General features: G+C 42.8%; 1 protein-coding gene across 4 annotated transcripts in view; it reads left to right on the forward strand.

Annotated features, from left to right (window-relative positions):
• The window catches only part of STAM (signal transducing adaptor molecule), an 88,672-nt gene that overhangs the window by 38,751 nt on the left and 22,582 nt on the right, over window positions 1-27,339 (forward strand). For 2 of the 4 annotated variants that reach the window (XM_038391195.2, XM_043509396.1), the window contains exons 3-7: window positions 17,770-17,845; window positions 17,936-18,031; window positions 19,146-19,292; window positions 19,639-19,729; window positions 26,156-26,348. In XM_038391195.2, the coding sequence (XP_038247123.1) occupies window positions 17,770-17,845; window positions 17,936-18,031; window positions 19,146-19,292; window positions 19,639-19,729; window positions 26,156-26,348 (603 nt within the window). Of the gene's footprint in view, window positions 1-16,425; window positions 17,182-17,769; window positions 17,846-17,935; window positions 18,032-19,145; window positions 19,293-19,638; window positions 19,730-26,155; window positions 26,349-27,339 lie in introns of those variants that run through there. The other 2 variants (XM_038391197.2, XM_038391198.2) reach the window with 2 other exon arrangements.

The raw sequence follows: 27,339 nt of genomic DNA on the forward strand, positions 1-27,339 counted from the left end.
GGGTATAAGTGCTTTCTATGCCCTCCATGAATTCATGATTTATATAGGGCCCTAATCATAATAAATTTCAGGTAAATAGAATCATAGAATCATAGAATCTCAGGGTTGGAAGGGACCCCAGAAGGTCATCTAGTCCAACCCCCTGCTCAAAGCAGGACCAAGTCCCAGTTAAATCATCCTAGCCAGGGCTTTGTCAAGCCTGACCTTAAAAACCTCTAAGGAAGGAGATTCTACCACCTCCCTAGGTAACGCATTCCAGTGTTTCACCACCCTCTTAGTGAAAAAGTTTTTCCTAATATCCAATCTAAACCTCCCCCATTGCAACTTGAGACCATTACTCCTCGTTCTGTCATCTGCTACCATTGAGAACAGTCTAGAGCCATCCTCTTTGAAACCCCCTTTCAGGTAGTTGAAAGCAGCTATCAAATCCCCCCTCATTCTTCTCTTCTGCAGACTAAACAATCCCAGCTCCCTCAGCCTCTCCTCATAAGTCATGTGCTCTAGACCCCTAATCATTTTTGTTGCCCTTCGCTGTACTCTTTCCAATTTATCCACATCCTTCTTGTAGTGTGGGGCCCAAAACTGGACACAGTACTCCAGATGAGGCCTCACCAGTGTCGAATAGAGGGGAACGATCACGTCCCTCGATCTGCTCGCTATGCCCCTACTTATACATCCCAAAATGCCATTGGCCTTCTTGGCAACAAGGGCACACTGCTGACTCATATCCAGCTTCTCGTCCACTGTCACCCCTAGGTCCTTTTCCGCAGAACTGCTGCCGAGCCATTCGGTCCCTAGTCTGTAGCGGTGCATTGGATTCTTCCATCCTAAGTGCAGGACCCTGCACTTATCCTTATTGAACCTCATTAGATTTCTTTTGGCCCAATCCTCCAATTTGTCTAGGTCCTTCTGTATCCTATCCCTCCCCTCCAGCGTATCTACCACTCCTCCCAGTTTAGTATCATCCGCAAATTTGCTGAGAGTGCAATCCACACCATCCTCCAGATCATTTATGAAGATATTGAACAAAACGGGCCCCAGGACCGACCCCTGGGGCACTCCACTTGACACCGGCTGCCAACTAGACATGGAGCCATTGATCACTACCCGTTGAGCCCGACAATCTAGCCAGCTTTCTACCCACCTTATAGTGCATTCATCCGGCCCATACTTCCTTAACTTGCTGACAAGAATGCTGTGGGAGACCGTGTCAAAAGCTTTGCTAAAGTCAAGAAACAATACATCCACTGCTTTCCCTTCATCCACAGAACCAGTAATCTCATCATAAAAGGCGATTAGATTAGTCAGGCATGACCTTCCCTTGGTGAATCCATGCTGACTGTTCCTGATCACTTTCCTCTCCTCTAAGTGCTTCAGGATTGATTCTTTGAGGACCTGCTCCATGATTTTTCCAGGGACTGAGGTGAGGCTGACTGGCCTGTAATTCCCAGGATCCTCCTTCTTCCCTTTTTTAAAGATGGGCACTACATTAGCCTTTTTCCAGTCATCCGGGACTTCCCCCGTTCGCCACGAGTTTTCAAAGATAATGGCCAAGGGCTCTGCAATCACAGCCGCCAATTCCTTCAGCACTCTCGGATGCAATTCGTCCGGCCCCATGGACTTGTGCACGTCCAGCTTTTCTAAATAGTCCCTAACCACCTCTATCTCTACAGAGGGCTGGCCATCTCTTCCCCATTTTGTGATGCCCAGCACAGCAGTCTGGGAGCTGACCTTGTTAGTGAAAACAGAGGCAAAAAAAGCATTGAGTACATTAGCTTTTTCCACATCCTCTGTCACTAGCTTGCCTCCCTCATTCAGTAAGGGGCCCACACTTTCCTTGGCTTTCTTCTTGTTGCCAACATACCTGAAGAAACCCTTCTTGTTACTCTTGACATCTCTTGCTAGCTGCAGCTCCAGGTGCGATTTGGCCCTCCTGATATCTTTCCTACATGCCCGAGCAATATTTTTATACTCTTCCCTGGTCATATGTCCAACCTTCCACTTCTTGTAAGCTTCTTTTTTATGTTTAAGATCCGCTAGGATTTCACCATTAAGCCAAGCTGGTCGCCTGCCATATTTACTATTCTTTCGACTCATCGGGATGGTTTGTCCCTGTAACCTCAACAGGGATTCCTTGAAATACAGCCAGCTCTCCTGGACTCCCTTCCCTTTCATGTTAGTCCCCCAGGGGATCCTGGCCATCTGTTCCCTGAGGGAGTCAAAGTCTGCTTTCCTGAAGTCCAGGGTCCGTATCCTGCTGCTTACCTTTCTTCCCTGCGTCAGGATCCTGAACTCAACCAACTCATGGTCACTGCCTCCCAGATTCCCATCCACTTTTGCTTCCCCCACTAATTCTACCCGGTTTGTGAGCAGCAGGTCAAGAAAAGCGCTCCCCCTAGTTGGCTCCCCTAGCACTTGCACCAGGAAATTGTCCCCTACGCTTTCCAAAAACTTCCTGGATTGTCTATGCACCGCTGTATTGCTCTCCCAGCAGATATCAGGAAAATTAAAGTCACCCATGAGAATCAGGGCATGCGATCTAGTAGCTTCCGTGAGTTGCCGGAAGAAAGCCTCATCCACCTCATCCCCCTGGTCCGGTGGTCTATAGCAGACTCCCACCATGACATCACTCTTGTTGCACACACTTCTAAACTTAATCCAGAGACACTCAGGTTTTTCCACAGTTTCGTACCGGAGCTCTGAGCAGTCATACTGCTCCCTTACATATAGTGCTACTCCCCCACCTTTTCTGCCCTGCCTGTCCTTCCTGAACAGTTTATAACCATCCATGACTGTACTCCAGTCATGTGAGTTATCCCACCAAGTCTAGATTTTGTACCTGGACTGGCAAACTAATGACAATTTTTCAGTGTTGGCCAAACTCTTAATTGCCATCCCTCTAAATATTTGTCCTTGTAAAGTTACTTTTTGGGTCTACATACATCTTAACTTTAATGTTAATAACAGTTGTTACTAAAAGGCACCTATGCCTTTTCTCAGTTACATTGAAGCTTAACAAATTAATGTGTAATGATTGTATGGACAACATTTATTCCAAAATGTGTAGTATGTTTGTATTGCAATAACAATACAATAGGGCAGAAAAGTTTGACTTGGTTTATCTTATACTGATATATACTCAATCTGTTTTATGAAGACATGTACTGAGTAAAATAGCCATATCACGTAGCAGCCTTTTCTATAATTAGTAGTACTGCATATGAGAGAGAGGTTTATGTAAAACATGGACACAGCCAAATATAGTTTAGCCAAGCAGTAGTGTAACTTATACCAGAGTTTCATTTTAGTTGTCAGATATCAATGCACATTGTAAAACTATTTTAGGTGTTAGAGGGGGAAAAAACCTACTGTAAATTCATTTGAGAAGAAAGGAAAAAGCAATTTGGTGTTAAGGGAACACAGCTAAGATTTGTTCAATGGAATATTCAAAAAAAATGTGTTGCTTGTATGAGGGATGATACTTTTTCCAATCCCCGTTCTTTCAAATAAAAACCCACTTAGTTGTATAACGGGCCCACAGCATATGTTTGAAAATTCCAATGGAACTGCAGCATTTTCTCTTAACTTCAGTTTCTACATTATTGGTACCTGCTATGATGCAAGTAAAACCTTTAAAATGTAAGGTCTGTGTTCAGATATCTCATCTGTTTGAAACTCAGACCTGGAAGGTATAACCATTCTTTAGCAGTTTGTTGCTGATTCACATCTTTTCTTCATACAAGTGGGGTAGGACTAGAATGGGATCTGTTTGAGAGGAAGATAATTAAAGTACTATGAAAAATGTGTTTAAGTGACTGATGAGTGTTCTTAGAAGTGCAGGAGAAATAGATTGTTGCATATTAAACTGTTTTAAAATCTGACAGAAATTACCCAAAATTACTAAACAAGCATTAATTACAACTGTAGCTGTTCTTACATAGCGTACTACTTACTGTATTTTATTATTAGGGCCCTCCCAAATTCACTGTCCATTTTGGTCAATTTCACAGTCGTAGGATTTTTAAAATAATAAATTTCATGATTTCAGCTATTTAAATCTGAAATTTCACAGTGTTGTTAACTGTAGGAGTCCTGACTCAAAAAGGAGTTGCCAGGGGTGGGTAGTCAAAGGTTATTGTAGGAGGGGTTACGGTACTGCTACCCTTTCTTTTGCGCTGTTGCTGGCAGCAGCGCTGCCTTCAGAGCTGGGCAGCTGGAGAGTGGCGGCTGCTGGCCCGGAGTACAACTCTGAAGACAGAGCTGCCACTAGTAGCAGCGTAGAAGTAAGGGTTGCAATACCATGACCCTCTAAAATAACCTTGCAATTCCCTTTTGGATCAGGACCTCCAATTTTAGAAAAGCTCGTCTCCCCCATGAAATCTGTATAGTATAGGGTAAAAGCACACAAAAGACTAGATTTCATGCTCTGTGGCACATTTTTCATGGCCGTGAATTTGGTGGGGTCCTATTTATGATACTGGCACAGTGCTTAAAGTGGTATGAAAAATGTGTGTGTGTGTGCGCGCGCGTGCGCCTGGCATCACCCCCATATCAGCCCATACCCCTGCCCAACAATTCTGGCCTCCAAGTCAATGCTGCCCACAATCCCCCATCCAGGCCCTGAGATGGTGCAGTGGGTTCCCCTTTTCTTCCATGACGGGGGAGGAGCAGCTGCAGGAGTTCTTAACTTCCTCTGCTCCTTTCCAAGCCAGGTGCTGCTGAGGGGAAGAGGTAAGGAGGAGTAGAGGAGTCAACTCATTGGTCATAGGGCAGGAGGGGGGGAGTGGAGCTGAGGTGCTGCGCTCTTCTTCTTCAAGTACTTGCACATGTCCATTCCAATGTAGGTGTGTCCTCGCCCTAAGCACAGCTGCCAGAAATTTTTCCCCTTGGTGCTATCTGTTGGGTCAGCTCTGGTGCCCCCTGGAGTCGCGCGCTCCTAGTGCCAGTATGAACAGTCCTGCTGACGCACATCCTCTCACTTCTTTCTTACCGCCTGTGATGATCGTTGGCAGTACTTTGTCTTTGCAATTCTGCAAGTACTCTCCCGGTGGACTTTTCTCTTTTTATTGTATGTAGTTAACTTTTACATAATAGTTACGTTTTCTGTTAGTAGTTCTTCATTTAGCAGAGTTCATCTCTGCTCCGATGCCGGGGCATACCCCGGTCTCGGGTTTTAAGCCTTGTGCCTGGTGTCACAAGCCTATGCCTGTGAGAGACCCCCATTCCAGCTGGCTTAAGTGCCTGACGGAAGCTCACGTTTGAGAGTGCTGTAAGATCTATAAGGACTTCAGGCCCCTCACCAGAAAAGACAGTGACACTAGATTGGAGATCATCCTAATGGAGACAGCACTAATACCTTCCTCAGAGCCTGGTCACTCAGACTCTGCACCAAATATTTCAGCTTTGGTGAGGAGCGCCCGATGGCTGTTTGGGATCCTTGGTGCCGTTCCTCATCACCGGTACTGAGGACCAACACTCTGTCCACCTCACGAGTATCTCAGCATCATCTCCAGTGCCTAGGAAAAAGCCGAGGAAGACTGACAGAGGACACTCCCCGATCCTGAGGTTGACAGGGCATGGAGAGACTAGCAGAGTGCGACCTGCGTCGGACCACTCCACAGCCCTGTTGATCTGTGCAGTGCCATTGACTCTGGCCCCATTGATGGGCTCGCCAATGCAGGAGAGCCACCAGAGCTACCAATGCTTTGGCTTTACCATCTATTCCAGAGGCGTTTGCCACGCCAAGAGACTTCCTCTCAATGCTGGTCCCAGTATCCCTGGCTGCGTAGGAGCCTGCAGATTCCATGCTGGTGGGGAAAACCTCTGTGGTGCCAAGACTCCTTGTGCCTTCCAAGGGGAAACCTGCTATGATGGTGCTATTCCAATCTTCTTCCTCTCTGCACTGATCGCCGGCAGTGGTGAGCACCACTCCTCCCTAGTCTTCTGACAGGGAATCTTCAGAGTCTGATTCAGAGGCAGAGTCATATACCTCACGCAGGAGCTGGTACCATCACTCCAGCCTGTACTATCCTACTATGGACCTGGCCCAGGGAATCCCCCCCATGGCATAACCCCTGGGGCAGTGGCAAATGCCAGTACAATGGCCCTTTTGGAACCCCTTGGCTTTTCCACTGATGCAGGGGCTGCAATCTGGAAGGTCGGACTCTGTGGCATTTGAGGCCAGAGCGCTGCCTCCATTCCGCTCCAGTCTAGATCCTGGCTTTGGTACTGAAGCCTGTATCGAATACCCAGAGCCAGCTCCGCGAGACCCGTCTGGTGTTGAGGTAGAAATACAGTGCCCCCTATTGGTACAGACTTCCTCTTCTGATTGAGGCAATGGCAGGAATGGACATAGTGCCCTCTCAGGATGACTATAGGGTTCATCAAGAGCTCCTTAAGAGAGTGGCTAAAAACCCGGGCATTCAGGTGGAGGAGGTCTGGGAATCCTCCTATGTCTTAGTTGACATCCTAACATCAACAGGCCCATCAAGACTAGCACTGCCCTTAATGAAGCCATTATGGACGCCATAGAGGCATTGTGGCAGACCCCAGTGTCCCTTCAGTCGATGGCAAAGAAGACTAAAAGAAATACTTTGTTCCAGGTCTAAGGGATATGAATTTTTATATACAACCCCCACCCTGGGCTCTTTGGTGGTGTCAGCAGCCTCCTCTCCTGGAGGAAGGGAAGTCTGTGGCAAAGGTGTCCCAACAAGCGGCCTTGGATGTGGTTGACTCGGCAGCCCAATCTATGTCCTTCGCAGTAGCAGTGCGCAGAAGCTCATGGCTTCAATCCTTCAGCCTACCACACGAGGTCCAACAGACTTTGCCCTTTTGAGGGCATGTCACTCTTTTTTCCAAGCAAACAGACTCTAGGCTGCACAGTGTAAAGGTCTCCAGGGCTACTCTGAAGTCCCGATGCGTCTAAACACTGGCGTCCACGAGGAAGCATTATAAATTCTGGCCTCTTGAGTCTTCTCACCGCCTGCCAGGCAGGACTCTTACAGGAAGAGGAGCAGGGGCTTTAGGAGACGACCTGCAGAATCCTCTTCCACATCTGTCTACTTCCCCCAAACACTGGGAGGAGGGGTCCAAGCAGGCCTTTTGATGGGGTGCTTGGGGATGACATACCAGGACAGGACTCTGATCCAACCTACTCCATATTTGCAAACCATTTCTCCCATTTCTGTCAGGCTTGGGCCATATTATGACAGACCGCTGGGTGTTAAGCTCAATAGCAGTAGGACATACCCTTCAATTCAGTTCTTCCATCCCTCTCCCAGCCTCCCTCTCTATCCCTCTTCAGGAACCTTTCTCACAAGAAAATTCTAGCCCAAGAGATGTAGTCGCTCCTAAGGTTGGGAGCTGTGGAAGAGTTCCACCGGAGTTAAGGGGCCTGATTTTTCCTAATCCTGAAAGCCATTGGTGGTCTCAGACTTCTTCTGGACCTCCAAAACCTCAACAGATACATGAAAAAGCTAAAGTTCTGCGTGGTCTCCTTGGCTTCCATCATCTCCTCCCTCCAGAGGATTGTTATGCTGCCCTCGATTTGAAGGACGCTTACTTCCATTTTTCAATTTTATTTCACAGAAGATTCCTTAGATTCATGGTGAACCACATGCACTACCAATTCGCAGTTCTAACTTTTGGCCTGTTAGCGGCCCTCGGGTGTTTACGAAGTGCCTGGCGGTCGTTGCATTGTACTTGAGGAGGCAGGGGATTCAGCTTTACCCTTACCTCGATAACTGGCTTGAGACATCCTCTGAGCAGGGTGATTCCAGGCAATAGTGATGCTTATAGAGAGCCTCAGAGATCATCCCATCGCTCCAGCAAGAAACTGCTTGAAGCTCCTGGGTCACATGGCTTCATGCATCTGTGTGGTGCAGCATGCAAAACTTGGACTCTGACCTCTCCAGTCGTAGCTGGGGTTGGTATACTTGCTAAGCCAATACCATTTGGACACAGTGATCACAGTTCCCATCAGTGCTTTCCTCCCTCAACTGGTGGCTAGACCCCCTGATGGTGCATGCAGGAGTCCTGTTCTCAAGGCTCCAACCATCAGTATCTCTCATTACAGAAGCTTCAGCGAGGGGCTGGTGTGCTCACTTGGATTCCCTCAGAATGCAGGGCCTCTGGTCTCAGGAAATGTGCTCCCTGCATCATCAGTGTCGGGGAGCTCAGGACAGTGCACTTGGCTTCCCAGGCATTCCAGCCTCAGGTGGCAGGCAAGAATGTGTCAATTCTCACAGACAACACAACGGCGATGTTTTTTATGAACAGGCAGGGAGGAGCATGTTCCTCTCCCCTATATCAAGAAGTGCTTCACTTGTGGGAATTTTGCATAGCTCACTCGATCCACCTCAAGGCCTCCTGTCTGTCGGGATTGCAAGACAGTCTAGCGGATCACCTCAGCAGATCCTTCTACAACCACCATGAGTGATCCATTCACCCAGATGTCATGAAAACCGTTTTCCATAGGTGGGAAACACCCAAGATATACCTCTTCGCGACAAAGCACAACAAGAAGCGTCTGCATTTCTGCTCCCTCCTGGGCCACAGCCCCTAGATCTCTTGTAGATGCCTTCCTCCTCCCTTGGATGGTTCATCTCTTCTATGTGTTTCCTCCTTTTCCTCTCATAACCAGGGTCTTGCTGAGAATCAGAAGAGACAAAGCATGAGTCATCCTGATAGCCCCTGCCTGGTCCCGCCAGTACTGGTTCGCCACACTTCTAGGCCTCTCGGTGGACGCCAATCCTTCTGCCTCTGTATCCAGACCTGATCTCGCAGGACCACGGCTGCCTGCATCACCTGATCCTCAAGTCCCTCCATCTCATGGCCTGGAAACTCTGTGGCTGAACCCCACAGAGCTAGCATGCTCAGACCAGGTCCATGAGAACATAAGAACATAAGAATGGCCATACTGGGTCAGACCAAAGGTCCATCCAGCCCAGTATCCTGTCTGCCGACAGTGGCCAATGCCAGGTGCTCCAGAGGGAGTGAACCTAACAGTTAATGACCAAATGATCTCTCTCCTGCCTTCCATCTCCACCCTCTGAGAAACAGAGGCTAGGGACACCTTACCCTTCCTGGCTAATAGGCATTAATGGACTTAACCTCCATGCATTTATCTAGTTCTCTTTTTAAACCCTGTTATAGTCCTAGCTTTCACAACCTCCTCAGGCAAGGAGTTCCACAGGTTGACTGTGTGCTGTGTGAAGAACTTCCTTTTATTTGTTTTAAACTTGCTGCCCATTAATTTCATTTGGTGGTCCCTAGTTCTTATATTATGGGAACAAGTAAATAACTTTTCCTTATTTACTTTCTCCACACCTCTCATGATTTTATATACCTCTATCATATCTCCGCTTATATACCCCTATCATATCCCCCCTTTTCCAAGCTGAAAAGTTCTAGTCTCTTTAATCTCTCCTCAAATGGGACCCGTTCCAAACCCCTAATCATTTTAGTTTCCCTTTTCTGAACCTTTCCTAATGCCAGTATATCTTTTTTGAGATGAGGAGACGACATCTGTATGCAGTATTCAAGATACGGGCCTACGATGGATTTATATAAGAGCAATAAAATATTCTCCGTCTTATTCTCTATCCCTTTTTAAATGATTCCTAACATCCTGTTTGCTTTTTTGACTGCTGCTGCACACTGCGTGGACGTCTTCAGAAAACTATCCGTGATGACTCCAAGATCTCTTTCCTGATCAGTTGTAGTTAAATTAGCCCACATCATATTGTATGTATAGTTGGGGTTATTTTTTCCAATGTGAATTACTTTACATTTATCCACATTAAATTTCATTTGCTATTTTTGTTGCCCAATCACTTAGTTTTGTGAGATCTTTTTGAAATTCTTCACAGTCTGCTTTGGTCTTAACTACCTTGAGCAGTTTAGTATCGCCTGCAAACTTTGCCACCTCACTGTTTACCCCTTTCTCCAGATGGTTTATGAATAAGTTGGATAGGATTGGTCCTAGGACTGACCCTTGGGGAACACCACTAGTTACCCCCTCCATTCTGAAAATTTACCATTTATTCCTACCCTTTGTTCCTTGTCTTTTAACCAGTTCTCAGTTCATGAAAGGATCTTCCCTCTTACCCCATGACAACTTAATTTACATAAAAGCCTTTGGTGAGGGATCTTGTCAAAGGCTTTCTGGAAATCTAAGTACACTATGTCCGCTGGATCCCCCTTGTCCACATGTTTGTTGACCCCTTCAAAGAACTCTAATAGATTAGTAAGACATGATTTCGCTTTACAGAAACCATGTTGACTTTTGCGCAACAATTTACGTTCTTCCATGTGTCTGACAATTTTATTCTTTACTATTGTTTCCACTAATTTGCCCGGTACTTGCGTTTGACTTACTGGTCTGTAATTGCCGGGATCATCTCTAGAGCCCTTTTTAAATATTGGCGTTACATTAGCTATCTTCCAGTCTTTGGTACAGAAGCTGATTTAAAGGACAGGTTACAAATCATAGTTAATAGTTCCGCAATTTCATATTTGAGTTCTTTCAGAACTCTTGGGTGAATGCCACTGGTCCCCGTGACTTTTTACTGTTAAGTTTCTCAATTAATTCCAAAATCTCCTCTAGTGACACTTCAGTCTGTGACAATTCCTCACATTTGTCACCTGCAAAGGACGGTTCAGGTTTGGGAATCTCCCTAACATCCTTAACCATGAAGACTGAAGCAAAGAATTCACTTTCTCCACAATGACTTCATTTAGTTTCTCGTCTTTAAGTGCTCCTTTTGTATTTGGATTGTACAGGGGCCCCTTAGCAGGCTTCCTGCTTCTGATGTACTTAAAAAACATTTTGTTATTATCTTTTGAGTTTTTGGCTAGCTGTTCTTCAAACTCCTTTTTAGCTTTTCTTATTACATTTTTACAATTATTTTGGCAGTGTTTATGCTCCTTTCTATTTACTTCACTAGGATTTGACTTCCACTTTTGAAAAGATGCCTTTTTATCTCTCACTGCTTCTTCTACATGTTTGTAAAGCCACAGTGGCTCTTTTTTTAGCTCTGTTACTGTGTTTTTTAATTTGGGGTATACATGCAAGTTGAGCTTCTGTTATGGTGTCTTTGAAAAGTGTCCATGCAGCCTGCAGGGATTTCACTCAAGTCACTTTTCAGAGTAGCAGCCGTGTTAGTCTGTATTCGCAAAAAGAAAAGGAGTAGTTGTGGCACCTTAGAGGCTAACAAATTTATTAGAGCATAAGCTTTCGTGAGCTACAGCTCACTTCATCGGATGCATTTGGTGGAAAAAACAGAGGGGAGATTTATATACATACACAGAGAACGTGAAACAATGGGTTTATCATACACACTGTAAGGAGAGTGATCACTTAAGATAAGCCATCACCAGCAGCGGGGGGGGGGGGGGGGGAGGAGGAAAACCTTTCATGGTGACAAGCAAGGTAGGCTAATTCCAGCAGTTAACAAGAATATCTGAGGAACAGTGGGGGCTGGGGTGGGGGGGAGAAATACCATGGGGAAATAGTTTTACTTTGTGTAATGACTCATCCATTCCCAGTCTCTATTCAAGCCTAAGTTAATTGTATCCAGTTTGCAAATTAATTCCAATTCAGCAGTCTCTCGTTGGAGTCTGTTTTTGAAGCTTTTTTGTTGAAGGATAGGCACTCCTAGGTCTGTAATCGAGTGACCGGAGAGATTGAAGTGTTCTCCAACTGGTTTTTGAATGTTATAATTCTTGACGTCTGATTTGTGTCCATTCATTCTTTTACGTAGAGACTGTCCAGTTTGGCCAATGTACATGGCAGAGGGGCATTGCTGGCACATGATGGCATATATCACATTGGTAGATGCGCAGGTGAACAAGCCTCTGATAGTATGGCTGATGTGATTAGGCCCTATGATGGTATCCCCTGAATAGATATGTGGACAGAGTTGGCAATGGGCTTTGTTGCAAGGATAGGTTCCTGGGTTAGTGGTTCTGTTGTGTGGTGTGTGGTTGCTGGTGAGTATTTGCTTCAGATTGGGGGGCTGTCTGTAAGCAAGGACTGGCCTGTCTCCCAAGATCTGTGAGAGTGATGGGTCGTCCTTCAGGATAGGTTGTAGATCCTTGATGATGCGTTGGAGAGGTTTTAGTTGGGGGCTGAAGGTGATGGCTAGTGGCGTTCTGTCCTTTTCTTTGTTGGGCCTGTCTTGTAGTAGGTGACTTCTGGGTACTCTTCTGGCTCTGTCAATCTGTTTCTTACCCACCTGCTGAAGTGAAGAAACAGATTGACAGAGCCAGAAGAGTACCCAGAAGTCACCTACTACAGGACAGGCCCAACAAAGAAAAGAACACAACGCCACTAGCCATCACCTTCAGCCCCCAACTAAAACCTCTCCAACGCATCATCAAGGATCTACAACCTATCCTGAAGGACGACCCATCACTCTCACAGATCTTGGGAGACAGGCCAGTCCTTGCTTACAGACAGCCCCCCAATCTGAAGCAAATACTCACCAGCAACCACACACCACACAACAGAACCACTAACCCAGGAACCTATCCTTTCAACAAAGCCCGTTGCCAACTCTGTCCACATATCTATTCAGGGGATACCATCATAGGGCCTAATCACATCAGCCATACTATCAGAGGCTTGTTCACCTGCGCATCTACCAATGTGATATATGCCATCATGTGCCAGCAATGCCCCTCTGCCATGTACATTGGCCAAACTGGACAGTCTCTACGTAAAAGAATGAATGGACACAAATCAGACGTCAAGAATTATAACATTCAAAAACCAGTTGGAGAACACTTCAATCTCTCTGGTCACTCGATTACAGACCTAGGAGTGACTATCCTTCAACAAAAAAGCTTCAAAAACAGACTCCAACGAGAGACTGCTGAATTGGAATTTATTTGCAAACTGGATACAATTAATTTAGGCTTGAATAGAGACTGGGAATGGATGAGTCATTACACAAAGTAAAACTATTTCCCCATGGTATTTCTCCCCCCCACTCCACCCCCCCACTGTTCCTCAGATATTCTTGTTAACTGCTGGAATTAGCCTACCTTGCTTGTCACCATGAAAGGTTTTCCTCCTTTCCCCCCCCCTGCTGCTGGTGATGGCTTATCTTAAGTGATCACTCTCCTTACAGTGTGTATGATAAACCCATTGTTTCATGTTCTCTGTGTGTGTGTGTATATAAATCTCTCCTCTGTTTTTTCCACCAAATGCATCCGATGAAGTGAGCTGTAGCTCACGAAAGCTTATGCTCTAATAAATTTGTTAGTCTCTAAGGTGCCACAAGTACTCCTTTTCTTTTTACTCAAGTCACTGTACCTTTTAATTTCTGTTTAACTAACCTCCTCATTTGTGCATAGTTTCCCTTTCTGAAATTAAATGCCACAGTGTTGGGCTACTGAAGTGTTCTTCCCACCACAGGAATGTTAAATGTTATTATATTATGGTCACTATTTCCAAGTGGTCCTGTTATAGTTACCTCTTGGCCCAGATCCTGCGCTCCACTTAGGACTAAATCGAGAGTTGCCTCTCCCCTTGTGGGTTCCTGTTCCAGCAGCTCCAAGAAGCAGTCATTTAAAGTATCGAGAAATTGTGTGTCTGCATTTCTCCCTGAGGTGACATGTACCCAATCAATATGGGGATAATTGAAATCCCCCACTATTATTGAGTTCTTTATTTTGATAGCCTCTCTAATCTCCCTTACCATTTCATCGTCGCTATCACTGTCCTGGTCAGGTGGTTGATAATAGATCCCTACTGTTATATTCTTATTAGAGCATGCAATTACTATCCATAGAGATTCTATGGAACATGTGGATTCATTTAAGATTTTTACTTCATTTGATTCTACATTTTCTTTCCCATACAGTGCCACTCTCCTCCCCTCTTTTTTCCCCCCGCCGCACAATCTGTTCTGTGCTTCTGATATATTTTGTACCCTGGAATCATTGTGTCCCATTGATTGTTCTCACTCCTCCAGGTTTCTGTGATGCCTATTGTATCAATATCCTCCTTTAACGTGAGGCACTCTAGTTCACCCATCTTATTATTTAGACTTCTAGCATTTGTGTACAAGAACTTTAAAAACTTGTCACTGTTTATTTGTCTGCCCTTTTGTGATGTCAGATTCTTTTTTTATGTGAATGTTTCTCTCTGATCTAGTCCATACTTTATCCTCTTCCATCCTCTCCTCCTGACTAAAACCTAGATAATCTCTATCAATAGACTCTCCTCTAAGAGAATTCTCTGTCCGATCCACATGCTCCTCTGCAGCAATCAGCTTTCCCCCATCTCTTAGTTTAAAAACTGCTCTGCAACTTTTTTAATGTTAAGTGCCAGCAGTCTGGATCTGGTTTGGTTTAGGTGGAGCCCATCCTTCCTGTATAGGCTCCTACTAGGGAGCAGGAAGCCATCCACCAGAGCTACTTACCTGGCAAAGTGGAAGAGGTTCTCTATCTGGTCCATGCAGAAGACAGTATTGCCTGCACAATCGTCAATACTATTCATTTTGGACTACTTACTGCACCTGAAGCAACAAGGTCTAACGGTGGCATCTATTAGAGTCCATCTGGCCGCAATCTCAGCTTTTCACCCATGGGTTAATGGCTGATCTGTGTTCTTGAACAACTTCTCTAATTGGATTCTTAAGGTTTGAGAGATTGTATGACAACCAATCTCTCCCTCAGACCTCAACTTGGTATTATCAAAACTGACAGAACCCTCATTTGATCTGCTGGCAACACTCTCTCTTCTCTGTGTCCTGGAGGGTGACCACCAGGCCATTACTTTTGCCAAAAGGGTCTCAGATATCCATGCCTTAACATCAGAACTACGATACGCAGTATTCTTCAAGGACAAGGTCCAATTGCATCCTTATCCAGCCTTCCTTCCGAAAGTCGTTATGCAGTTCCATAGTAAACAGGCTATCTTCCTGATGGTCTTTTATCTGAAACCACATACCCATAGGGAAGAACAAAGCCTCCACTTGCTAGTTATTAGATGTGCACTGGCCTTCTACATGAAGGACTAAACCATTTGGAAAACTACTCAACTATTCATAGCCATTGCAGACAAGATGAAAGGTCTTCCTGTCTCAGCCCAGAGAATTTCATCATGGATCACATCCTGCATCCACACATGCTATGACCTGGGAAAGGTTCCTGCTCCACCTGTCCTGATAGTACATTCCACAAAGGCCCAAGCATCTTGGGTAGCATTTGTAGCACAAGTTTCTATCCAGGACATTTGTAGATTGGTGATGTGGTTGTCAGTTCGCACTTTTGCTTCTCATTACACCATCACCCAACAGGCTAGGGACAATGCTGGATTTGGTCAAGTGTTCTTGCAGTCAGCGTGTCAATAGACTCCGAACTCTTCACTTGGACAACATCTTGGGAATCACCTATATTGGAATGGACATGTGCAAGCACTTGAAGAAAAAATGGTTACTAACCGTTCCATAAGTGTTGTTCTTCGAGGTGTGTTGCACATGTTCTTTCCAAGATCCGCCCTCCTACCCCTCTTCGGAGTTGGCCTGAAAGAAGGAACTGAGGGGGCATAGGTCAGCAGGACCCTTTTATACTGGTGCTATGAGCGTGCTGCTCCAGGGGGGACTAGAGCCGACCCAACAGATACCACTGAGGGGAAAATTTCTGGCATCTATCATTGGGGCGAGCATACGCATACATAGGAATGGACACGTGCAACACATCTTGAACAACAACAGCAGTTACGGAAAGGTTAATAACAGATTTTTCCTCCTCCCTCTTTGGTGGAAATAGTATCAGCTCTTCAGGGGAGAGCGAGAGAACTCTGCCTGTCTCTTGCAGCAGCCCGGATTGCTGTTGCCCCAGGAGTTGGGAAAATCAGCCAGTTTTCCCCAAGTGCTACTATATGCGCCCTTCAGGAACTCAGTTCCCTTCTTGGAAATTTGATCATACAGGTCTGTGACCTGTATGTTTTATATACTTAAGAGTCCCCAAGAAAAAAGGTGATTTAAAATGACTATAGATTTATTGAAAGGCTTACTCTTGTCAATAGTGAATGAATTCACTATTGCTTAAAAAGTATAGGGAACTATCTTCTTTGCTTTGTTGTAGGTATTAGTGATAGGTGTAAAAAATGCTAAAGATATATAAAACAGAACCCTAAACATTCAAATCTTGTTTTCACTTTTTTGGGGAGTATGGAGGTGTGTTTATTATGGAGTACTAATACCTTCACCGCAACCAATTTCTTATACCAATAATATATATACATTATATATTCCAAACCACTGCCCCTCTTTCCCCAGTTTCACAAAAAACAAGGCAGTCCGTCTCAAAATTCATATATCAGATGTCATGCCAGAGTAGAATTTTTCTCAGAAGTATGGGGCAAATTGAAGGCATGTGCGGGTTACAGATTATATTCTTTACTTTTAAAGAACATTTTCTAAACCTCTTTTGGCTTTGAATATCTCCAACAGAGATGTGAATAGAAATTTCATCTTCATTTCTCCAAAATCCCCAACAAATAGAATATCCTATCATATGTTATGAGTGGTTGCATATAAGAATTACAAAGACAAGGTGTGAGAATCCAAAAACAGACATATATTCACTTAAAAATAATGTGCAATACATGATTATCTTTAGAAGTGTATATAAGGTGTTTCTTTTAAGATGTGTTATAATATAATATATCCGCGTTATGCACACGAAGCCCCTGGGTACTGTGCAAAGCTTACATTGTCCAGATATGGATCACCGTGTTAGGAAGAGTGGCCAGATTGGGACCTGTGGAGTGCAGATGGGTCTAGTCTGTCAAGAGTGTGTGGAAGAGTATTTGCCTTTTGATAAGAGGTGGTAGAGAGTCTATTAGATGAAATGAGTGGAGAGGAGGCAAGCACAAATGAATGTGTGATACTGTTTGGGAAAGAATTAGGGTCCGTTCCTGCAGTTTGTAACTCTGCAGGAAACTCTGTCACTGAGCAATTCTCTTAATTTTTTAAAAAACAGACAGAACACTTGTAAGGGTTTTTAGCTTGGCTAATAAGATTTTTTTTTTCTTTCTGAAATATAGCTGTTAGCCTGGAAGTTCTAATTGTAGTTTCTATCTGAGACAAAAGCCATAAATGGACCAAATGAATGATTGCATTTGACCTGCAATATTCCATACATATTATACCACGAAATACCCAGGTACAGAATATGTAGCCAGCTATATATTATCATCAGATAACAACAGTTTTTGTTCATCTTCTGTTTTGTGTAAATGTACACAAAGAAAGCTATTCCAAGCTAAAATTGGATATTGATGTGTTTCCTGCTCAGACAGAAAATCTGAATATGCAGAGACAAATTAGATCTTGCTAGAAATTGGTCTTCACAGAAATTATGCCATGTGTTTTACACAGTATATGCAATATACAATGTTTGCTACTTTATGAATGTTTTTTAAAAAATAGGAAGTTTTTTTCATAAATATAGATGAACTATACAAAACTATAATTCAAAAGATAAAATAAATTTAGCCTAATGGGGAGCTCCTCCTAATTCAGAAATCTAACAATCTTTCATATAGAAATGTTTGGGAAGGTAGAACTGCTAAAGGTACAGTTCTTAAAATTGCAACATTGACAAAATGTTTTTTGTCCTGGAAGCTAACAAAAAATTATTTTCCTGATATTTATGTAAAGCTTGCTTTACTTCTGTCTTTTCCCTCAAAATGAGATGTGATTCATGGACTGTAATATTTCAAAGTTTGTAATTTTCCCCCTTAATTATTAGGCCTAAGGATTGCCTTCGGTCTATTATGAAGAGAGTGAACCATAAGGATCCTCATGTTGCTATGCAAGCACTGACAGTAGGTGGCCTTTTGCTTCCTTCCTTTTTCCTCCTGCAAAGCTATGTTGTACAAATGCATGGCTGTCTTTTAATTTCTTTTTCTCTTCAGCTTCTAGGAGCATGCGTATCAAACTGTGGTAGAATCTTTCATTTAGAAGTGTGTTCAAGAGATTTTGCTAGTGAAGTAAGCAACGTATTGAATAAGGTAATGTATTGTGTTCCTTTGTAGGATTTCAGGATAGAATCTGAATTAGATGTGGGAAATACCTTTCTGAGAGGTGGAATGGAATCTGTGCTATTGGGGATTGGAAATTGTGTGGAGATGTGAATTTTAACAGAGATGTGAGGGATGGCTGAGGCTATAGTGAGTGAGGGTTGGCAAGGAAATGGTTGCTTGTCAGGTTGTGGTGGGAACAGAGTGTGTTCATTAGAATTCTTTTTTAAAAAAAAAAAGATTAAAGGGACTTTATTTATGCATTTAGACTTCTATAGTAGCTATGATTCTGATTCTCTCTCTTTCTTTAGATACTTAAGATGGCGCATCTCATAGTAGTACATGTCTTTCTTATGTATGTGAAACAGCAAATAGTAGGACTCCATTGCCTAGATCTCTTAAAATTTTGACACAGAACTGAAAAATTGGTAAGAGATCAGTTACATTTGAATAAGTTCCTAAGGCTATGGCAGTGGTCGTCTTCTTCAACACTTAGCCATATGGTTGGCCATAGCAATCGTTCACCATTTGGTACGTTCTTGTGCGGATGCAGGGGGCTTGATGGGCCAAAAGTCTAATGTTGAAACAGACTTGATGCACCCATGTACTAGGGGGTCTTCCTCTGGGTCATCTCCACCCTCGGTGGAATTTTATCTTGGATGTGGGATATGGCAATAACTAAATATGACCAGCACCTCTTTTTCAGTAACCTTGAATCTTTCCTTTCTCCTTACTCAGGCAGCAAGGAGTTTGCGTTATTCATGAGCCCCTATGTCAGTTGTATACCTTTAAATGTTCTTAAAATACTATTTTAATGCTGATAGAGTCCTTACCAATTGTGATTATGTCATGGTTCTTCCGTATGTTCTTGTTATCAGACAACTTATCAGACAATACTAATGGTTAAACCATTTGAAGAAACTCTCCATCTTAATTTTTCCTGTATGCAGTGGAACAGCACCTTCGTTGGGATAGGAAATGAAGAGAATTAAGAGTGCATCAATTTGATTATTTTGTGTACTTCTTGAGATACTAAATTTAATTTAATAAGAAATTATTAGGAGCAGATTCCTAAATTATAGAACTTAACTTCTGCCGTTTCCAGGGTCATCCAAAAGTCTGTGAAAAGCTAAAAGCCCTAATGGTGGAATGGACAGATGAATTCAAGAACGACCCACAGCTTAGTCTAATATCTGCCATGATAAAAAATCTTAAGGAGCAAGGAGTTACATTTCCAGCTGTTGGTTCACAGGTATAATAATATGCAAAAGCTTGTGAATTTAAATGATGAATGAATTCTTGAAATTTCATACAAATTCTGTTTTTCTTCGATGTCTACAGTTTTGTAGGTTTACGTTTAAAAGTTATATAATGAATTTTAGGAACAAAACACCAACTTATAGAAACGTTAAGAATTCCTCTGTTTTAGACAAAATTTGAATGCTCCTTTAAAGAGTACATGCTGAGATTTACATTGTATTTTAAAATAAATGGCCTCAAGAAATTTGGCTGAGACAATGATAGAACAAAATAGTGTGTTTAATATACTGATATAAAGTCCATTGTAATTAACTTTCACTTTTGTGGTGTTTGGTTAGGCTGCAGAACAAGCAAAAGCAAGCCCAGCTCTAGTAGCCAAAGATCCTGGTACAGCAGCTAACAAAAAGGAAGAGGAAGATTTAGCAAAAGGTGACTGTATTTATTTTCTGATCTATATACTTTATGATATAGTTGTTAATATCTACTAAATATATACTGCTAAAGGGATAGTTTTGTTTTGCCTCTTTTCCTGTGTGTTGTAGTATATTTATGGACTGCAGTTATGATTATTCAATTTTAAATATTTAAAAAATGTGGAAAAGATTTAAAAACACCCCTTTGTTTTACTTATAGGTATTAAAAATCCTTTTCAGCTTTTTACTTGCAGGTATTTAAAAAATCATTCTCTGCTTTTTGAATTATCCTTTGAAAAAGTGAAGTGACATTGTAATAGCCTGCTAGTTAAATGTGACCTCAAGGAGAGCTTCACTTTGAAAGACTTAGTGGAAATCCTTTACTTGGATTTCTCGGGGGTAGATGAGGTACCTTAGTTGTCTGGAGTATCAAAATTTGATGGGACCAGCAATGCACACAGTGCAAGTGATATGCAAAGCTGGCTTAAATTTCTTGCTTGCACTACCCCAATCATAGTGTTTGTGCACTTCTCTTCACCATGCATTTAGAGCAGTCTAGAGGCTGCTCTAAATTACACTGGATGATAATTGCCATGATGGGCCAAAAAATCTAGTCCAGAATTGTGATAGTATAGTGGGGTCCTGACCAGCACCTCCTTTTCAGTAACCTTGCATCTTTCCTTTCTCCTTACTCAGGCAGCAAGGTGTTTGTGTTATTCATGAGCCCCTATGCCAGTTGTACACAATCAGCAGGATCATTCTTATGCTGGGCTGATCCCATCTGGGCCAATTATCAGTTTTTTAAACCAAAACATGCTAGCAGTGACAAGACACCCAAAGATCTGGCCCTGTATATTTTTAGCAAGAAGAATGGCCTTTTGTTTTAAGTCTGTATCTATTGACAAGTCACTATGGGTATATCTACACTGCATTGTAAGCCCAGAGTTAGCAGTTTGAGTTTGAGTCAGCAGACCTGTGTTAGAGAATCTGTGCTTGAGCATCTATACTGTTTCTTAACTCTCTGCCAAGACTTTTCTGACCCAGGCTCAAACCTGGGGCTCTGGTGTCCACACTGCAGTGCACAGACAAACCAACTATATCCCAGAGTCCCTAGCTTCCTTCTGAAATATGGCTGTTCTAGCCTTTTGAACATTATGTGCTGAAGGAAAACTTTAGTGCTCATCCAGCACATTACAGGAATTTTGAACAGCTTGCCAACACATCATGCTGAGCAGCTTTTCTTATCTGTGCATTCCCACTACCAGCAACATGGAAGCAACACCTTTTGAAGAACTTCTCTTGCTTGCGCTTTCGCTCCTGTGTCAGGAAACTGGCAGAGCACTGTTGAGGCACTAGTGGACATTCTGGTAGCATTTTCTGTCTCACTAAAGGTACATGTTGGAGCAGGAGGGTGACAAGGAGGCAGCAGCAGAGGAAGAGTACACTGACATGGCAGACTTGCACTGGCAGATGCTGCTCCGTACAATTGGCATAGCCATCGGTGCCCCCTATATAGACTGGGCCTCAAGAACAGATTGGTGCGACCACATTGTCATGCAGACCTGTGATGACGAGCAGTGGGTCCAAAACTTTCTCATGAAGAAAGCTACATTTCTGAAGCTTTGTGAAAAGCCAACCCCAACCTTCCAGCATAAAGAGAAACAGCTGAGATCACCCTTGCCAGTCCAGAAGCAGGTTGCTATGACAGTCTGGAAGCTGACTACCCCAAATTGCTATAGGTCGGTTAACAATAAATTTGGTGTTGGAAAGTCGACTTGCTAAAGTGGTAGCAGAGGTTTCTGAGGCAATCAGGCGTGTAGTTTACTCCAGGGTGGCGGCCATTAAAGATATTTCAGAGGTAATTGCTGTCTTTGAGAGAATGGGATTTCCTAACTGCTCTGGGGCAATTGATGGAACTCATGTGCCATAGTTTGTCCTCCTCAAGGAGCACATGAATACATAAATCATAAAGCGTGCTACTCCTCACGTACTACAGAGGTCAATTTATCAATGTCAACATGGGCTGTACTGGAAAAGGTCACAATGCCAGAGTTTTTCACTACTTTTGAGTCTACATTCATGGACAGACTGTGATACTATTCCCACCAAATGACATTGACATAAGCGGAGTTACGGTCCCCATCGTTTTTCTGAAGGATCTCATGTGTCCCCTTTTGCCTTGGCTTATGAAACTCCTGATTTCAGAGGCCCTGGCAAAAGAAGGTTTAATTACACTCTCAACAGGTGCAGAATGGTTGTTGAATGTGCTTTTGGCAGATTGAAATTCTGTTAGAGATCTTTACAAACCCTTTTGGATGCCAATATCATCAATGCTGTCAGCATGACTGTGGCATGCTTTGCCCTTCACAATCTTTGTGAAGCCAGAGGTGAGCTATTTCCCTCTGAATGAATCTATGACAGCAAGGGGCCGCTGAATTGGTGCCTTCAGCCAGGAAGTGCCGCCTCCACTGCGGGAGCTGGTTGCATCTGGACAATACAAGTCAGGGATGCTTTGTGTTTTTACATTATGGACTTGCATGGCCCAGCGGAAGAGGGGGAATAGTACCTGTACGAATACGTTTGTAGGGGAAAAGTGGCTAATTTTTGCGGGATTGGGGGGGTTCAGTTCTTGGGAGGAGTTCTGGATTGGTTGTCATGCATTATAGTTATGAAAGACATGATGAATTGAAGGGGAGTAGCGTGGGTTTATATATGAAATTTATTGTAATGTGAATTGCTGTACCTGGCTAAATAGAAGAATAGTGTTTGCTTACTAATATATAATTGCTCATGAATGTTTTTTTTATCTTTATCATCTCAAATCATGATTGTATCATGTGAAGCAGCGATAGCAATAAAATTTCTCGATGACATAAAAGGTTTTATTTATAAACATGTATTAAAACAGTACAACAGTCACCAGTTGCTTGACAGGCCAGCTGATATTACAACTACCCAAAACAAAGACCAGAAGAACCTTTTTTTTTTTTTTTTTTTTTTTAAGTGCCAGACAAACCCAACACAGACCCTCTATCATTACATTTTCCCTGGCCCCACATTCTTCTTTTCCTTTCTTTTCCTGTGTTCCATTGATTTAGTCCCAGAGAGAGGTGGCAAAGGTATCCACAGGGAATGGGTTGAAGAAGGAAGGCTTCATGGGGTTTAGTTGCTCTGCCCAGCTGCTCATGATGCCTGACTGCATGGACTGCCCTGACATGAAGTTGTCCAAACTAGTGCTGGACTGTGGTTAACTTGCAGGGGGATCAGGTCATGGTGGAGGGGGGAGGCAGCAGGAGACAGTGCTCTTGCAGTCATGATAGAGATGACTTGCTGAAACAGTTCTCTGTCTTCCACTCTTAGCTGCTGTTCCTGTTCCAGGAACTGTTTTGCAAGTGCCTGCTCCCTTGCTGAAACCTTGTCCTCCACCTGGGCGGCGAGCTTCAGCCTTCCCTCCTGCCTCTCAGCATACTGTTGCTCCAGTCTTGTGTCCCTCACCTTCGGGTATTGGACTTGCTGGTCTGCTGTGTCAAGAGCTTAGACCATAACTTCATCACGGAAATGCTTTCTTTTGAACAGTCCATGAAGGTGCTTTGCCCCAGGGGTTGAGTTTTTGATGAACAGAAGGCAATAGAGGTTGAGGGCCCAGAAATAGGAACAGAAACAGGATTATTGTCTAACGTAGCTCAGTGGAGGAGCATAGAATTAATTCTTGTGGAATCTCCATGAGACAAAATGTTGTTTAAAAACTGAACCAATATATTTCATGATTGGGATGCTTCAGTCTACATTCTCTGGACACAGCCTGGTTAATTGCAGTTACAGAAGTGCAGAGACAATTGTAAGTGTAAAATTACAGTCTTTTTCTGTTTTATTAGAATTGCCCAACTGCTTAGCTAGAGAGGGAGTGGAGTGGTGGCAGATAGTGCCCTTGGTGCAAAAGACTTTTTTTTTTTTTTTTAAATGATTTCAGGCCTTTCACATTTTGGAGGACGTAACTTTTCTTATGGTGCCATATTGCTAAAGGGAGATGTTATTCCAGGTAGTTGGTGGGAAACCTGCAGTGTATACAGCAGAAATACTCAAACATATAGTGACTGAACAGCACATCTGTTAGTGGAGTGGGCTAGTCAGCTATTGAGGTGGCCCTTGGAAATATGCCCTTTCCTGCAGTTTAACTGTATATCTGTAGTTCTTGCGTCAGGAAAAGTTTGCAGCTATCAATAATCAGGATTGGGTCAGAATCCATGAGAGAACTAACAGGATGCAGCATTAGTTCACACATGGTTTACCCTGTTGTTGCTGCATGCAGACTTCTACAGCCTTCCTCTTCCCCATTCTCGGCACAGTTCTAGGCAAAAAATGTCATCCTACTTGTACTTGGGAGAAATTATTTTGTGACCCACTGACAGCATGGACTATCTCTAACTGAAATGGACTAGATTTGGAAATAGAAGACAGTTTCTGAAAAACACACACACAGTTCACTCTTTCCAGGTGGCTCCATAGATAGTTCAGTGATTTACAGAGTGGCAAATTTCAAGCTCTTACTACTGAAAGGAAAACATGAATGACCCTGGCAAACATCTGAGGCTTTACAGTTAAAAAAAACTGTTTTAAAGCAGGTTTTTTACTGTTTTCAATTCCCGATTGCCATTTTGAACTCCGTGTGGGGGAGTGGAGGGAGGAAGGCATATTCCAAAGTGCTCTGAAACAATCTGCCATTAGTAGATACATGCTGCTTACCAGGGCTTCTCATGACTTGTGCATTGGTTCACAGAGTGGAAATCCCTTCCATTATTGTAGTAATAAACTTTTACTTGGAGTCAGAAACATAACAGGCTCTGGGGAGGCTTCGGTCTCTACCACCTTTTCTGCAGGCTCGCAGTGGGATGTTCCTCGGGGTTGGGGAGGATGAAGAAGCTGTTCTGAGTAGGGATCTAGAATTTGCTGTTAATCCCGTTCCACAGCCATCTTTGTGATTGGTTTCATAAACAGAATCACCTGCTGCTGGCTCCCATCAGTCCCCATGCTGGATTCAGGGACCAGCAGGGCACCATTTTGGCTGACCAAATCGTCATGCACCATGGCTGACTCCTGGCTGGGTGCAGTGCCCAGCACTTGGTCAAACTCCTAATAAAACAGCCATGACATTGGTGAATTGCCCAAGATGTGGTTCTTGTCTCTCGTCTTCTCGTACTCACTCTTCAGTCTCTTAATATGCTCCCTGCGCTGATCACATGTCTGGGAAATCTGCAATGCTGCCAGCTTTTTAGTTCTTTGCTGGTACACATGGATATTCCTGGTTCTTTTGCTGAAGTCCACAGTTTTAGTGGCCTTGCACTAGACAGTCACCAAAATCAGGCTGTGCTTCCGTGGCCATGAAGCAACACAATTTACAAAAGGCTTGTTTTGTTCGGTATCCATTGCAAACTCAGGAGTCTGTCCGACGGTGTGCTTGCCGCTCAGTCATCAGAAGAGAATGGGTTAACGTTGATTCACTGAGCTGGTGCTGTATGTTAAGAGAGAGTGGGTGGGGTGGCTTCTGTTTTCAGTTGAGTCACTTGGAGATTGTTGAGATAGAGAGGACAGAGGAAGTCAGCCCTTGGAATTGTGGGATGCTTCTGGAGGACTCCAGGACACAAGTCAAGCAAGGCTGCGTCTACACTGTAAAACAATAGTGTTCAAACTCTGAGTGTCCCATCTTGACGTGGGCTGGGACCCTGGGTCCGAGCCCTGGGTTAGCATAATTTCAGTGAAGATAGAAGGGGGGTTAGGCTTGAACCTGAATTTAAGCCTTGGTTTATGTTGCAATGTAGACATATGCTATATGACTCAGCAGGTTAGCAATGGATATATAGATTCTTTGTATTCATTATACGTATAAAGTTTTTGCACTAGTAGTTGGTGGGCATTTCTGACCTTTGACAGATCACAGCTTCAAGGATTTTTGTATTACCAAATGTAACTTGTAACCATAAACTGTTAAAGTGGATTTTTTACAATAGCAATATTTTTTTTTCCTTTTTAACACTTCAAGCAGCTTTTAGTAAGAATTTAAATTACATTTGCATATGTCCAAAGAAAAATATTCATTGAGTTGCAAATGTTTGTATCAAACCCACAGGTACATAAACCTATGGGAAAAACTTTCCCTGACTTCTTTGGACCGGGGTCTTTATGTTTAAGTATTAAGTACTGATCCTGTTCCCATTGAATGCTACAATAAAGCTCTCATTGACTTCACCTCAAGGAAGATTTTAAGATGATGAAAGTTAGTATTTGTGCTCAATGTATTTATTTCTAAATGAAGGGAAGAAATTGTGAATTGTGCGACAAATGCAGAATTATACTACAAAACTTTCATAGAGTAAAATTTACAAATTGTTACATCTGCCCCTTTTTGTATCTGTGAATTTTAAAGGAAATTATTTACTTTTTGTAGCCATTGAATTGTCCCTAAAAGAACAAAGGCCACAGCAAACAACACTTTCCAGTTTGTATCCGAGCACGTCAAGCCTCTTAACGAATCACAAACATGAGGGCCGAAAGGTTCGTGCGATCTATGATTTTGAAGCTGCTGAAGATAATGAATTAACATTTAAAGCTGGAGAACTTATAACTGTACTTGATGACAGGTAACTTACATAGATGTTCACAAGTAATGCATGCTAGAAGTACATTTCTCAGACAAATGTTAGATATTAAAATATATACTAAATCCTCAAACTCTATACTAACTAATGTTGTCAAAATATAGTCACTATAATCTACATTGTGATCATGTATAATGTTGTGATCTTTTATTGCACTACTCTAATGCTGGTATGCTTTTATTCCTCTTTTGGAGGCTTATTGTTTCCCAGGATTGGATTTTATTTTCTTTAGTTTGCTTCTTGATTGCTTTAATTATAATGTTTGTAGACCTGCTTCTGAGGAAGAAATACATCCAGGATTTAGCTGTTTCAAAGTTCTTAGATATCTTCCAGTTTGTTTAGCAAAAAGGTTTTTATTATACACAAATTTTAAATTTTCCAAGAGCAATGTCAGTGCTAATGAATAGTAATTATTAGAATTGTTTGACTACTTCATATTTATACTATGGTAGCATCTAGAGGTCCCAAGCAGGTTCAGTACTCCATTGTGCTATGTGCAGTATAAACATAACAAGTCCCTGTTCTAAACAGCTTATTCTCTTGTTGTGAAAATTTAAATGTACAAAATTAAGTACTGTAGTACTATCAATGAGCAGCATTTATCTCTAATTCTTATTTTAACTCATAGAGAAACAAGTAACTCTTCTTCTTCTTCTCCAGGGATCATTTGCTTTCTAACCAGAGTGTCTGGTTTCTTTATTTTTTTTTTTATCCAAACACAAACACATACACTTATCCTCAAAACTCTTTGTATTACTGTCCTTCTGCTTTCCTTCTGTTTATTTCGCATTTCTACTACTGATCTAACTAGTGGGCTTTTCACAGTTGTACTACAGTTTCTGGCTTTTTAGGTTCACCAATTGCACAATTTGCATAATTCACAAATTATGATCACATTCCATTCTCCCTTAGACATCCTGTCTGCTTTATATGGTCTGTTGTATGCCACCACTGAAAAGTGAAGGAGCATACA

This window comes from Dermochelys coriacea, chromosome 2 (assembly GCF_009764565.3).
Source record: "Dermochelys coriacea isolate rDerCor1 chromosome 2, rDerCor1.pri.v4, whole genome shotgun sequence".
Taxonomy (NCBI): Eukaryota; Metazoa; Chordata; order Testudines; family Dermochelyidae; genus Dermochelys; species Dermochelys coriacea.